The sequence below is a fragment of the Scomber scombrus genome, chromosome 24, assembly GCF_963691925.1.
Source record: "Scomber scombrus chromosome 24, fScoSco1.1, whole genome shotgun sequence".
Taxonomy (NCBI): Eukaryota; Metazoa; Chordata; class Actinopteri; order Scombriformes; family Scombridae; genus Scomber; species Scomber scombrus.
Genome location: NC_084993.1, coordinates 9,243,889 through 9,259,428, shown reverse-complemented (window position 1 = coordinate 9,259,428; position 15,540 = coordinate 9,243,889). Strand labels below are relative to the sequence as shown.

Below are 15,540 nucleotides of genomic sequence, written 5' to 3'. Positions count from 1 at the left end.
TTTAGGTCAAATTGTTAATACATTGTATTATGAGTGACACATTTATCACCTCTCAAGGTACAAATATGTGTAAAATTGAAAGTCATGAGTATCAAAAGTAATTTGGGGTCACATAGGCCTACATATAGATAATGTAAAGATTTGCACGTCAGGCGTTAGATGTCAGGTGTCACGCAGTGGGGAATAAAAATGCGTGCGTGATATAGTCCCCTGCCAAAGTTAGGCCTTGAGTGTGCTGAAGACTACAGATAAAGGACACACGCCCACATTGGTCCGTCCTTGAGAGGAGAATCACTGATAAGTGAAGCAGCCAAACCAACTGTCAGAAAGTACACCCTAAGTCTTGTTTTCAATCCGGGCTGCAAAGATGTGAGTGAATCTGGCTGTGTTTTCTGCTGTCTCTTCTCTATGTACACTCTGTCAGTTTTGTCAGAGATTTTATATTTGCTTTCATACCTGCTAGTTCCCTTTAACATTTGTCTTCCCCATTGTGTAACGCTTTTAATGACTCACCCTCTCTGTTTTCTCTCTTCCGAATTTTTCGCTTAATTTCTTGTGTTTTTCTTTTTTCAGGGGTGTGTGTGTGTCTCTGCCAGAACCAGTGATGGCCGACCAGCTGCCTCCACAGCAGGGGGACACGCTGATGAATAAATTCCAACAAGGGAACCTCCCCAATGGGAAAGAAGTCAGCAAAGATGGCCTACATGCAAGGGGCCAGTGGGCTAGCAAGGCTGAGTTCCTCCTGGCCGTGGCGGGGCAGATCATCGGTCTGGGCAACGTCTGGAGATTCCCTTACCTCTGCTACAAGAACGGAGGAGGTAAATAATGTGGGGGAGCAGAGGGAGAAGAGAGAGGAAGTTTCAGATTAATAGTTTGTCTAAGAATCTTAAATCTATGTATTCTCTTTGCCTCTCTCTTCCCCTTCTCTTGACCCTCTGTGTCATCTGCTCTGATCTTTTCCTCTTTTTTTCTCATTCTCTAAAACTAGGAATGAGATGTGCATGTTGAGTTGCTTGTTAGAGCTAAATATATGTGTGTTTCATATACACCTATGATGATGATGATGATGATGATAGAAAATTACAATTACAACATTTGGTAATTTTTTTTAGCACTGTGGATTGGAATTTTTTTCAAATTTAGCTGTATTATATCAAAAGTTAATGTGGGATTATTAGTTGGTTGTTGAGTTCAGCGGCTTGTTGCTCCAGCTGAGTGTAATTTCAAACTTAGCCAAGTTATAATGTGAAATATTACTTAGTGGTGATTTATGCATTACTAAAATAGAAGCAGTTGCGCCACAGAGATAAGTTACAACATAACTTTTAGTAACAAATAAATAGTTACACAAGCCCCTAGGGTAGGCGTAAATCATAAAATGTCACAGAATTATACAACTAACACCTGCTTGCTCAGTTTTGCTGCCACATCGCATCATTTTTTCATTAGCTGCATGCCATTTTACAACACAGTAATCCAATAGAGACCTCTTTTTTTTTGCTGATTGGCCACTTGGACACTTATTTATGATTTTATTTCCAGACTATTTAGGTTATGCCCCAAGAAATTATTGTAGAACCAATCTTAGTAGCTGATTTAGTTACAAACTAACAAACTAAGCCTCTAGTGCCTCTAGCCTCTAAGCCTCCACTTTACATCCTAACATAGAAGAGAAGTTGCACATAGCTGGTGCAGTTGAGTACAGATTACAATTAAAAACTGATACATTTTATGGTTAGATTATGGGATGAGTATTATCAGTGAAGGTCCTCACAAGTGCTATATGTGTTTATGTGTCTAGGTGTGTTCTTTGTGCCTTACCTCTTGTTCCTGGTGCTGTGCGGCATCCCCCTCTTCCTCCTGGAGACCTCACTGGGGCAGTACACAAGCCTGGGAGGGGTCAGCGCCTGGAGGTCTATCTGCCCATTATTTGGAGGTACGCTTCTGCAATTATAGTATGTCATAAATATACAACATGAGGCTGCAAGATGTGCTGTTTTTGTGCTGCATTTCATATTATAAACTTGACATAAAGAGAAATAAGAGATAGCAGAATGATTAACAGAAGGACACAGGATGAAAACTTTAAATTGAATTTTTTGTTTCACTATGACTGAATGAATAAGACATTCAAACATACACTGAGACAACTCCACTGTTATGCTGGTTCATCTCTCTGAGTCTGATCCCATCTCCCGTCAGGTTATCCTGAGTTTGAACTCTCTTTTACTTTCTCTGTTACTTTCCCTTATCTTTTTGTCCTAATTTTTCCACTCCACTGCACCATTTCAAAGCATTTTATGCCCACATCAACACAAAACCCACATAAACAATGTGACCGCAATCATCAGATTTGGCACCCCCTGCCAGCTTCATGCAACTGCGGTTCATATTCAATCTCAGACTTTGTATCAAAACAATTAAAGGGTGCAAGAGGCAACTCGCATCCCTGCCTGCCAAGAAAAATGCACACCTCAGGTTGTTTTCATGTTTTGTTGCTATCTAAAGACAGGCTCACGGTTAAGCATTAACTTAACGCACAATTACACCAGTGAACCTAAAGCTGTTCACATTATCAATGTTAAGCTGCATGTTATTCACAGACTAGAACACTTTGTGAGGTTATTCACGCTGAACACATGATCCTCAATAAGCTGGTTTAGACAATTAAAAAATTGGATGGCAGGAATGCACTGGAAGTATCAAGGAGAGGCTTACGTCTTTAATTAGACCGTCAGACTCCATCTTTTTATAGTTTTCCCTGCAATATTAAACTTTACTGGCCATATAGTGAAGGCACTATGTTGGACTTTGATCCATCTGTCTGCCTGGCTTTATTTAAAGGTGCAACAGAATGACTAATTGTAGGTAAATGGTACCAATACAAACAGTGGGAGTTAATATCCATGCTGCCATATGGGAGAGCTACAATTATTGGACTGGTGAAAATCAATCTAATACCTCTTATTACAGCAGTAAGCTTATAAATGTATGAGCTAAAGGGTAATGATAATGAACTTATTTTTTTGGCAGATTTAAAGCTCTTGCAAAGTAAACACTGATCATTTCATGTGCAGGTGTAGCCGCTAGCTGGACCACATGGAAACACATTGTAAACAGTGTGTGTGTGTGTGTGTGTGTGTGTGTGTGTGTGTGTGTGTGTGTGTGTGTGTGTGTGTGTGTGTGTGTGTGTGTGTGTGTGTGTGTGTGTGTGTGTGTGTGTGTGTGTGTGTGTGTGTGTGTGTGTGTGTGTGTGGATACAGTCAAAAGCTTAATTACATTTTTAACCTGTTCAGTGTCAAATAAACAGCATTTGTAAGTGTGTGTATGTGTATGTGCACTGATTACTGCCCATAACAGCTGCTCTGCCCCTTGCTCCATATGGCCTGCACACACAAATTTGGACATACACCCAGGGTTACCGCTGTTTTGCCGACAGTTGTTATGTGAAGCCATGTGTTGAGTTCCTCATGGAGAATATTGCAGCACCTCACCAGGCAACCATGTAACAGACAAACTTACACAAGCAAAGAAACGCTTCTGTCGGAATTCCTCACTGGTTTGCCATAATTGCCGCGGATAAATGCCTGAATTTCATTAGAGGATAACACAATCAGTTATTTGTCGGGCAAGCGGCGTACGCTTTCTAACCCACTCAAACCTCATAAGACTTATCATTCATGCCTAATGAAAATATATTAGATGTGGGCTGCATGTTGAGTGCTTCACTAAATGGATGCTTTCATCTGAAGTCTCAAGTGACTTGGAACTGATAATAGAATGCGTGCGGATGAAGGCTTTGAAGTAATCCTGCTGCACATAAGACAACGATAAGATCTGTTTGTGTAAAGCATCACACCCTGTATCATCTTATATTTTTTACAGGTCTTGGTTATGCCAGCCAGATGATGATCCTTCATGGCTGCGTGTACTACATCATCATCCTGGCTTGGGCTGTCTTTTACCTGTCCAACAGCTTCCAGGCGGAGTTGCCCTGGTCGCACTGTAACAACACATGGAACACCAGTCAGTAAATAAGCACCAAAAGCAACTGAAAGACAGATGAGTAGCTTCTTGAGGCTGTTGTTAAAATGTATGTTCTTATATGTGTGTGTGTTCCTCTGCAGATGCATGTTTCGTGTTCGACCAACACAACCAGACAGGCAATGTGAGCAGCAGCATGCCCGAGAACGCCACTTCCCCCGTCATGGAGTTTTGGGAGTGAGTGTGTTTGGTCTCATGGGTTTCTCGCTGATGGTTTTCAAGGATATTGATCACGCAGTAACAGCAGCGTGTGTGTTCTAGGCGGGAGGTGCTGCGCCTGTCCAGCAGTTTAGACAGTCTGGGTCCAATCAACTGGAATCTGGCTCTGTGTCTGGCCATCGTCTGGCTCGTCTGTTACTTCTGTGTCTGGAAGGGAGTCAAGTCCACAGGAAAGGTGAGCAGAAAACACACCGGCGTCATCTCACATCCCCTAGGTCTCTGGGGACATCACAGCTTTTAGGTTGCCAGGTGGCTTGTATTTGAGGATTTACCATAAGATCCGCTTCTTTCTTGTGGACAGCAAATGAAATAACAGACTGGACACTGTACATTGCCTCAATTTTGTACGACTTGTTTGTTGTGTCCCTTACCACCATCAGTAAACACCTTTTACTTTCCAGAGCTTTCCCCTCCTCATTATTTCAGGACATCACAGACACATCCTCCCTGTTTTCTCTGTCTGTCTGCCATCCTGACCACATCCCTGAATGCTGTGTACATTCTAGGTGGTGTACTTGACAGCCACCTTTCCATATGTCATGCTGTTTGTGCTGCTGGTGCGTGGTGCCACGCTGCCCGGAGCGACCAAGGGCATCATCTACTACCTCAAACCCAACCACACCCGCCTGGCAGACCCACAGGTACAGAAATACAAATATGCACTAAAACCATCAGAAAACCTTCTTACAGCATTCTTCTATTTGAGATAATATGTAACATCAGTTTCATTTTTTTGTGAATACACTTAAGCAATATCTGTAAATGAAAATTGAATCAAATACAGATGTTTTGAGATCAATTAATTTTTTAAGAGATACAGAGATTATTATAAATTGAGCTTATACTGAGAATTACTAGTATAAACTACCACTGTCACAATACAAACTTCCACCATGTTGGAGGATTGGTGTAGCTGCTTTTAAGTGCTTATGCACATTTTATATGATTTAATTCAGCACAGGGACACTTTTAATACATCACACAGTAACAGGGTTTGTGCACAAATGAATGTGTCACCACCAAACTCATCATCATTCTGTAGAAGAGTCACGAAGAGGGCAGAAGTGAAATTTAGAATGTGAGTGAATTACTTTTCATAGTATTGTGGGATAGCAAGTAATATGGGACTGATACGGGTGTCAAAAGTTGAGAAAAGATTAGGGCAAAATTTGCTTGGAGTTTGGTGAAAAGTGACCCAAAAGCATAATGCAGTGGTAGGCCAGGAAGTTAAACAGGTGTAGATAAATGTCTGTTAAGAAGAACATTATTATTGTAGTTTCTGGGATTTTATTCTTGTGTATGTCCATTGTCTCCCAGATTACAGATATAAACAAAAACTGTGCTACGACAAATTTTTTGAGAAAGGCACAGTAAAATAAATCAATGAATACCAGATGGATGGAGTATAACGGCATCAGCACATTTACATAGAGTCAGAAAAGTTATCTTTGACAGGATAACATACCAGATAAATTCTTTAGTTGTTTTTCTTACTCTTGTTCAAACATTTTGTCACATATTGTACTCTGTCCCCATTTCTCTCTCTGTAGGTATGGATGGATGCAGGGACCCAAATATTTTTCTCATATGGGATCTGTTTGGGGAGTCTCACAGCCCTTGGCAGTTACAACAAATACAACAATAACTGCTATAAGTGAGACACTGCAGTCACACACACACATACACACATACACCCACGCAAAAATATTCCTCACACTCCACTTCAGACAAACCGTGCTCGCGGAAATGGAAGATGTAAGCTCCCACTGGTCAGATGGCTTCCAGAAGGAATGGCTGGAATGGACAGAGAAAACACACTGATACAGCCACACCTCAAAGAAAAGCCCTGGCTGCCATGTTTCCCACACTCTACGACTCCCCCACACACACACACACACACACACACACACACACACACACACACACACACACACACTCAGACACAAAGGGCCATGCACTTGACCGAAGACCTTTATTATATTCTGTTCAGCATTACAAAAGGTCCTTTTATACTAAAACTGTTTTTTAGCTGTTGTGTAAAATAGTCCAGAAATCACATGTATTTCCTCAATTTGTGTTCTGCCATAATAACATAATAATGTCATTGTGTGTGTGTCTGTGTGTTCTTCCAGGGACTCTTTTCTTCTGTGCCTCCTGAACAGCAGCACCAGTTTCCTGGCAGGTTTTGCCATCTTCTCTGTGCTGGGCTTCATGGCTGAGGAGCAAGGCGTGGACATATCCACTGTGGCTCAGTCAGGTGAAACACATTGAGGTTGGAGATAACAGAAGTGAGGAAAATGGCACAAGGGAAAACGAAAAAGAAGCTTACCATGTCGCTAATTAATTAATTAAGTGCAGTATTTCACGCTGACCTTTACATTTAATTTAAAAGCATGAGGCAAACACTAAAACTTTTATTGCTCTTAATTGAAGGACCTAGCAAGTGTCATAATAATCTATAAATAAAGGCTACCCTGGGTGCACATGTGGTGCAGGAGCTATATGTTCTGGATTCATTAAAAAAAGTAGTGGGACAGTAAAATCTAATCATGCAAAATAATTGAATGTGCAGAAGTTACATTTTCAGGTAATAGGACAACAGCATTTTAAATCTCCCAAATTATGGAGATAACTTCCAGGAATAAGCTAATCCCACTATGGTGAGTCTGTAAAGTTTTTTGTGTTTAGAGTTCCATTTCTAGGAACTCTACACACTAGGACACACAACTTTACACCATTGACCACTAACAAACTATCTTGACAGTGCTGTCGACCTTTGAGGAAACAGAGAATCCAAATGAAATCTATTTAGCTTTTTTCTGGTCTGACCAGGCACCTAAAGGATTTTTTGTCATTTCTAACCAAAAACAATGAATTAATCCTACTACTGAGTATCACATGTGTAGATAAGGCCTGATATAGAGTTCTCCTCTGGGTCAGGGGCATCCATTACTGTTCAAAAACTATTAATTACTGTTAATCTGTATTAATCCTCAATTGAAAATAGTCCTCAGCAAATGCATTATGCATTATCGTTTTTTACATATCATATTAAATATAAGTGACCTGTTTGTACAGTTTTACATCCTCAGTAGGAATGAATGAGTTTGGAACAGAGTGTCACAGACAGGACAGAGAGGTTGGAAAGATTTGAGAGACAGACTAATCCATGTTTGGCTTTAGTCTTTTTGGTGGATTTGTTGACTGTAAGAAAAATGTAGACTAATGCCAGCCTAATCCTGTAAATAGCAGAGATTTTAAACCATATTTAGTTTTTCTTAATTTTACAAAAACAAAAAACAAAACATCTTATTTATGGGCTTATTCTGCTTAAAGTAAAGGGCCATGTCATACAAATGTTAGTTTTATTTTGCTTTCTTATTCTTAAATAGGGTTTTTGATAATATCATGGCTGAATATGCAGAATCAGAATCCAAACATCAAAGCATACCCAATTGTTTATGTCATACATTCTTTTGTTTTTGTAACTTAACACTTCAACACTATAACATTATGGTGTCTGTATGTCTTCTCAGGGCCTGGTCTCGCCTTCATCGTCTACCCAAAAGCTATAGCCATGATGCCTCTACCCCAACTTTGGGCTGTCTGCTTCTTCCTCATGATCATCATGCTGGGGCTGGACACACAGGTAGCTCGTAGAAAGACTCACACAGCTGCATACACTCAGTTTGATGGCATTGATGTATTGCGTGTCGTATCGTGTAAAACCGCACATGCGTTGACCCTGTCTCCTCTCTGTCGCCCAGTTTGTGAGTCTGGAGGCCCTGATGACGTCGGTGACTGACCTGTACCCTCACCTGATCAGACGAGGCCATCGCAGAGAGCTGCTTCTGCTGTTTGTCTGCGTCATCTGCTTCCTGATTGGACTGGTCATGGTCACACCGGTACGTCACACTCTGGATGGATGAGTGCATGATCGTCTAGCCTGTTTGATTTTTTTGATATTGAATAATGGGCTTTCCTCTCTCTGTTGTGTGTGTGTGTGTGTGTGTTTGTCTCTACCGCGGTGCAGGGTGGTCTGTATGTGTTCCAGATATATGATCACTTTTCCTGCAGTGGAGCCAGCCTGCTGCTCCTCTCCATCTTCCAGTCTCTGGCCATCGGCTGGGTCTATGGTATGAATCCCAACTCCTGTCATCTCCTCTGTTTTCTAATCCTTCTTTCATTGTCCTTCCCTTTTTTCCTCCTCTCTCTCCAGACTATAATTCCCATCTGTTGGATTTCCAGACTCCACCAAAGTAGGACAAATCGAAATAAATCTCAAGTTAATTGTTGTCAATTTATTTAAAAAAAACAGAGTAGTGACAAAAACACTTTTTTTTATCTAATTAAATACACTCAGTCAAGCAGTCCACTTCCTCCCCTCCTTCTGCATTCCACTTGGAGTCACACAGTAGACAGTATATTAACATTGCTGCAGCTACCCACTGTTGCAGGGAGACTGGCTCCTAGCCAGGCCCCTGTCTGTCTCCTCTGGGCCCTAAATCAGCCCCCGGGTCCCGTCGCCTCTCAGTCTCAGTCTGATGGCCCCAGGGAGCCCCTATCCCAGCCAGACCTGGAACATTTACAAAAACATTGTTTGTGCAAGTGTCAGATCGGTGTAGTGTGCCATATACACTGTACACACATCAAGACAATACAATTAGTGCTACAGCATTTAGACAATTTGTATTTGTAAAAGACCCAAAAAAGCTGTAAAGTGTATTTTTTGCATCCCATTGCAGATGATAACAGATAAGTTGAGTAGGTTAGCAGAGAGTGTGTGTTTGCATGTGTGGATACATATGAATACCATAGAAGACAGCTTTTATGGCTCTCCCAGCAGTAGGTGAGTGCAGCAGCAGAATTGAGGAGTACACTGGGTAACACAGCGGTCAGGACTACACTGCACCTTTTAACCTTTTTTATGACTGTGGGATTTTACTGACTCTAACATACGCTAACACTCCTCAGCCACTGGTTATGAAAGGGTTTCACTGCACAGTTTTTATCTTATTATAGAAAAAGGGACACCTACTGTGACAAACATGATCAAAATGGTCAAACTTAATAAAGAGATAAAGAGGATGTATGAACAATCTGAGCAACAGGCATAGATTTCATCTCGAATTTAAACCCATTTAAGTTTTTTCCACATACATTGATTAAACGGTAATAGCACTGATTCTTCTTGTTAAAGTCCATGTCATAAGACTACTGTTATTACTACAACTGCTACTAATATGAAGAGATTAAAAGAGATTACTGATCACTACTAGCCTACGAGCATCAATTGTAGGGCATTTAATTATTCAGATATTGTTGATTCTTAAAGGAAAATTCGACTTTCTTGCAACCTGTGTCTCATTCTTATTAATGATAAGATCAACTCAGTGTCTTGAGATCTAGTGATGCAGTGACATCACTGTCCAGTAATTGTGGTAAACAAGAGGGGGAGTCATTGCTGGGAAAAATGCTTTTCTATTAAAGGCTGGTTTATTTGAATGCAGCAGTAGTTATTCATTAATAATCACATATGTTTATACTTTTTCAATTTACATTTTTTTGAAATGCAATAAAAACACACATATTACACCTGAAACAGTGTGTCGGGTTAATGGTTAATAGTCGGTAATGATTTGCTTACCGGACTGTATAACAACATACAGCATTAACGGGTCATCAATAGCCTATTTTCATTAGCTGCAGACTCAGCTGGAGCGCACAGTGTGGATGTTAACCTCGTTATCTTTATAGTTATTGTTCTTAGTGTGGACGGCCTTTTGCAGACCTATAATCATACCCAGATCCAACCTCGCTCTGTATTTTACTCATGTATAGGACACACCGGTCTATAAAACACACCCCACTTTAAATGAAAAAATTCCAGTTCTACTGCTGCAACAAATACCTTTACCATTGCTACTCCTGGTATGGTGTCCTTTTCTTGCAACTAAGCCAAACTATTTGTAAAAAAGAAAAATTCTATTATGTTTCTGGTATTTCCCTTTAAAATAAAAGAAATATCCTAACCAAAGTAGGACACCGCAACCAAAAACAAGAAGCCAGTTGTAACTGAACCATCAAGTCAAACCAAACCACAACCACTCAAGTTGTTCTTGTTCTATCCGCAGGAGCCGAGCGCTTCAGTGACAACATCAAGGATATGACCGGCTACAGCCCACTGCCCGTCTTCAAGCTGTGCTGGAAATACTTGACCCCAACTGTGTGCACTGTGAGTGACCCGCTCCCCATGACCTGCTTTCACACTGTTTAGTGTCTGCTTGCTGTGAAGTAGTATAACACTTCAATGCACGTTTGGGATTTTAATTCAATCGTCAATTAATCATCGTAGCTGCTGCAACGTATCTCTCGTTTTGATTCAGAGCTGTACTTGAAAAAACGAACTGACCCGGTCTTTCTTCTTGTCGTCACCTGCAGGGTACCTTTTTATTTTCCCTGGTGTGTTGGACTCCGTTAAAACTAGGGAAAGACTTGGTCGCTCCAGGCTGGGCGACCGCGCTGGGCTGGCTCCTCACCCTCTCCTCCGTCTCTCTGCTCCCCATCTGGGCCATCTATGCCCTGGCCACCACCCCAGGAACCCTGTCACAGGTAATACCAGCAATCATTTAAGTATCCTGTGTTGCTTAAAATGCATTATCATGACTATGTTGATGAATACACACATGCACAATTTATGAGTATGAGTTTTTTTCTTAAGATATTGCTCCTTCTTTTTCTGCTAGTGGTGATAATAAAGATTGCACTGCAAGAAGTGGTAGATCTTAAACAGAGAAAAAAATAGTCTTTTATTTTATTATTTATTATTAAGTGAGACTATTTAAAATATTACCAGATCTGCAAATGTCTAGAAACAAGGCAGAACAAAGTCAATCACTATATTAAGATTAGAAGATATTAAGATTAAACATAAGCAACCAAAGAGCAGAATGATGAGGATTTTACAGTGTTAAAACAATCAAGTAACTTTTTGACCTTTGACCTCACAGCGCTTCAAACGCCTCTGCAGCCCTGACATAAACTCATCGCAGGCCCACCACTACATCCCCGCCAACAACTGCATCCCTACGCTGCCCCTCACAGAGAAGCCAAAGGAACCAATCAGCAACACGATCCCGGATTGTAGGACTTGATGACATGATGACAATGTAACATTGGATGCTGCTCAGCCAATCAGGTGTGACAAAAAGGGGGAGAGTTGAGATTGGAGTTACGGCTGTTGGGTCCCAGTTGAGGGGTCGATTATAGACAGCCACTGTATGCTTAGCAGCCGTCAGTCTCCCACCATCCATTCAATGCAAATCCACAATTTAATGGAGCTCTCAGGCGATCTTTGTCAGTTTATAAAGGTGGGAAATATCACGTCACCATGATTATCTTGAACTAGACCAATAAAGTAACACAGCAGGATGTTTTTCCTCATGTAGAATAGATATCATCAATAGAGATATCAATTCATGTTTATTTATATAGCGCCAAATCACAACAAAAGTCATGTCAAGGCACTTTACACATAGAGCAGGTTTAGACCGTACTCATTAATTGGGGTTGAGGGATATATGATATTTTAAGATATATGGATATTTTTACCATTAACCCAATATAAAGTCTGGAAATTCATGTTTTGAAGTCAATCTTAAGGAAATACCTAGTGATAAACTGAATGATCGCCTGAAAGCACCATTAGTTTTGCTCTCAGGAAGGTTAGACCGTCCTTTGGGGAGGAAGTATAGCTTTAGTCTCCTTGAGAAGGTCTAGTCCTTAACTGGGACACAGTTTGCTTTACCTTTTAAGACCTTCTCCACCAGTGTTATAGTCATACACTCCTCCATCTTAACTACTTTATCTGCTTATCAAGCCTTAATTGTTTTTAATTTAGCAGCTGAATCACTGTATTTGTGGACCATTTGATCAATTCAAGGCACAGAATGCAGCTAATTAACCATCCTACAGTTGTTAAGCATTAAAGAGTGTCATTACTTAGCCTATCACTTTACTCTCTGTGAGAGATCGTTTGCGTTAGCATGTCAGCAAAGCTTTGGGCTGGAGTTTTCTGTGCACTCCGCTATATCATGGAGTTAAAATGGTTCATAACAGGCCTTACAGACAACCAGCGGTGCCAAAGCCAGATTAGCATTGTACAAATACAGCTTATAACTGCCAGTATACCAAGTGCTTGACTTGATCCTTTCCTTTCCTAAAATGGACAGTTGACACTCAATCATTATACACATCTGTCTTTAAAAAATGTTGGCATGAAAGTAGTTTGTATGTTTGTTTGTTTTTTTAGTTGTTGTCAGGTGCTCTCTCAAATGCACACGTTACAAGTGCAGTTCTTGCAAAAGTATAAGGCATCATCATGTCTTTGCACTGTACCAAAAAGTAACCGTCAATACTCAAGCTGGGAAACATGCAATCATTGTATCTGAATCAGCATATATACAGTACATACAATTATTTGTAGTTACAATACTGCTGCTGCTGCTACTGTGTAGAGAAAAACGGTAATCTCCACAGGTTTAGCCGACATATTTATAGTGTGATTGTCTGTAGAAGACTTTACAGAATCTTAAACTGTAACGTGTGAATGGTAACATGCAGTAGGACTATTAAGTGGCAAATGACAAAAATCACCTCTATGCAGTGTAAGACATTTATATTTTCAGATTTTACAGTATGTGTGATTGGATTGTGTAATGTGTCTATCTTTCACAAAAATGAATAGTTTTTAATACTTGCCCCTGACCCTGTTAATAATAACAACCTAAATTCCCAATGCGCTTGTCATATATCACCTAGACTACAGTCGCTCCAGTCTTTTATAATATCCTAAGACAAGAATGTGTTTTGAATAATTTATTTTGAGGACCGCTTTCTTGCTTTTGTCATCACCATGAGGTCTTTTCAGTGTCTCATTGGGGTTTAGATTGTGAAATGACCAAGAATGTACTGTACACGGACGGAGTGAACTCTTCATCGGGAAAATGGATGTACATTGCAAAAAATAGGGATACAATTGGGGTGAGGGATATTTCTTAAGCAATAGTGACATATTTAATGTGTTTATAGATGAAAGTTGAGTTTGTATTTTTCATTCAGATGTTGGTTTGGATTGAAATCCGTTTTACGCTCTCTTCTGAGACTAATTTATCATGAAACAAATTGCAAAACCCAACTAGTGGGTTAGAAATATTGATCTTTCTTTACATGAGTGTTTTGTTATCTCTGTTTTTATTAGTTATAATTATGTTTTCTAAGTGAATATATATGTATATAAACATTGTGGATAAAAGAGTTTCGTTGCCTGTGTTCATTTCTTACACAAGAAAGTTTACAAAAAGAGAAACCGAGTGTGTGCAGGTGTGTGTTTGTGTTCCCCATACCTGGGCACCCTGGACGAAGCTAGCTGTCACCCAGGAGACATTGTTCTCTCCCTCTGCGCCATGGTAACAGATGCTGTGAACACACTGTTTCTATGAAGAGAGAAAAGGAAGACAGAAAAAAAGAGATAGAGGAAGAGAGTTGGTGGGGTACACACACTCCATCAGCCATTCAACCATCACGAGTACAAGCGCTTTGATTGCTGCTCCCTTCATTTGAAGCGTTTTCATCCTGATGGGAATTACTGCTTTAAACATCCATGAAGGGAAAGAAGAGAGAGGGACAGAGGAAGTGATGGAGAGTTTGTGTGTGTGTGTGTGTGTGTGTGCGCAGAGGAGGAGAGGGAGTCATGGAGACTAAAGAGGGAGGGGAGCGATGCAGCGCTGGGAGAATTCTGACACCACCACTTAGACAGAGCCCAACGGTTATGTAAAAGGCTCGGCTTGTCAATTAACCGTATTGGATTCCCTCCTCTCCCAGCCACCGTAGGAAGTGGGCTGCTTCCACACACGTGGCTCGGCACGCGGGACGCACACACAACTTGTTTTGGTGACGTGCAATACTGTATGCGGCCTGCTTTGCACGCGTGATCCGGGTTACTGTGTAATTGTGTGTATGTGTATCTGTGTATGTGTGTGTGTGGATAATGGAGGCGGTTTACGTCCATATGGTTGCTTTGGCATACATCTATGTTTCAGATGATAGGGATTAAAAATGATCCAATGGGCTGAGTGTGTTAGATTCAAAGAGGAGAGAGGAAGAGGGAGGGAGAGGAGAACATTGTAGGGATGTGAGCCAAAGCATGCGTGTGTGTGTGTGTTGTTTCAGTATGTGTATAGCTTTAAAAGATGCTATGGAAAGTTGCCTAATTTTTGCTCAGGCTCAGTGCTCCTAGTTTGCAGCTGCAGCACTTCTCACCACATGTATTAACAAATAGATTGTGTATATTTTTTTCTATTTGAACTCTAGCTTTTGTGTCTCAAAATGTTCATGGACAAAATATCTGAGAGCCCAGACAAACAACCGTAGGAAGAACTCGTATAATAACTAGTCAAGATGCAAAATATTGTCTGCATACAGTCTTGTGTCATTCCAACCCTCTCTGTTCACCCAAGGTCAGACTCGACATCACACCGTCCTGATCAAACATCCTCTCTCACACACAGCACCGCTTTGCCCTGCCTTTTATGGACGTCTTTTACTGCAGGTAATACACTTGACGGTTTGGTGTAAAGGAGAAGCAGGCGGCGGCGGTGGCGGCAGGGGGGGAAGCTTGGAGACGAGACTTGAGGACAGAGAGGAAAAAAGAGACGGGTAGTGGGGGTGGGAGGACGGTGGGGGATACGTTGCATAACAGCTCTGCAATTTGGATGTGAAGTTCACCTTGATACTGGATCCACTCTGCAGTGGTGACCATCTCGAAGTTTTTGGTGTGTGTGCTGGTACCATGCAGTGGGAGATGACGGCAATCTTTTATAAGTATTAGTTCAGGTTCATTATTGGGGAACAGGGCCATAGGGGGGTTTTAGGAAGATCATGAGCCGCCAAACCTCATCCCCCTTGGAATGCCATAAAATGTTCAAATTGTATGGATTTTTTCATATATTGTTCATTAAGTGTTAAGTTATTATTTTTTGTATATCAGATGTCACACTATCAAGGTTCAGTTTCCTTTCAAAGCCTGTTTTTGTCACCTGAAAGGTTGTAAAATTCAAATATGTTAAGTCTAAAACAATTGCCTCCACGTCCCCATATCCCATATTACCCTAAAATATACAGAGGACACGTCTTCAACTTAGCTACTGCTCTGTTGAGGAACTGTCAAGTGACATTTTTCTGAAGGCTTGTTTGAATGCTGAGTGTATCCTTGGTGTG

The 15,540-nt window shown here is 40.9% G+C and overlaps 1 protein-coding gene across 1 annotated transcript; it reads left to right on the top strand.

Annotated features, from left to right (window-relative positions):
* The first annotated feature begins 324 nt into the window (after positions 1–324).
* LOC134006624 (sodium- and chloride-dependent GABA transporter 2-like) lies at positions 325–13,565 on the top strand. Its single transcript, XM_062445558.1, has 15 exons — positions 325–369; positions 574–818; positions 1,802–1,936; positions 3,886–4,026; positions 4,128–4,221; positions 4,306–4,438; positions 4,770–4,904; positions 5,814–5,917; positions 6,396–6,520; positions 7,800–7,912; positions 8,031–8,168; positions 8,297–8,399; positions 10,398–10,498; positions 10,705–10,875; positions 11,274–13,565. Coding segments are annotated over exons 1-15 (1,884 nt in total). The 5' UTR covers positions 325–367; the 3' UTR covers positions 11,418–13,565.
* The last annotated feature ends 1,975 nt before the right edge of the window (positions 13,566–15,540 follow it).

Bases quoted from the DNA above. Each gene is read 5' to 3' on its own strand.
- LOC134006624 (XM_062445558.1), top strand. The intron at 6,521-7,799 runs GTGAAACACATT...ATGTCTTCTCAG, and splicing joins ATCCACTGTGGCTCAGTCAG to GGCCTGGTCTCGCCTTCATC. The intron at 7,913-8,030 runs GTAGCTCGTAGA...TCTGTCGCCCAG, and splicing joins TGCTGGGGCTGGACACACAG to TTTGTGAGTCTGGAGGCCCT.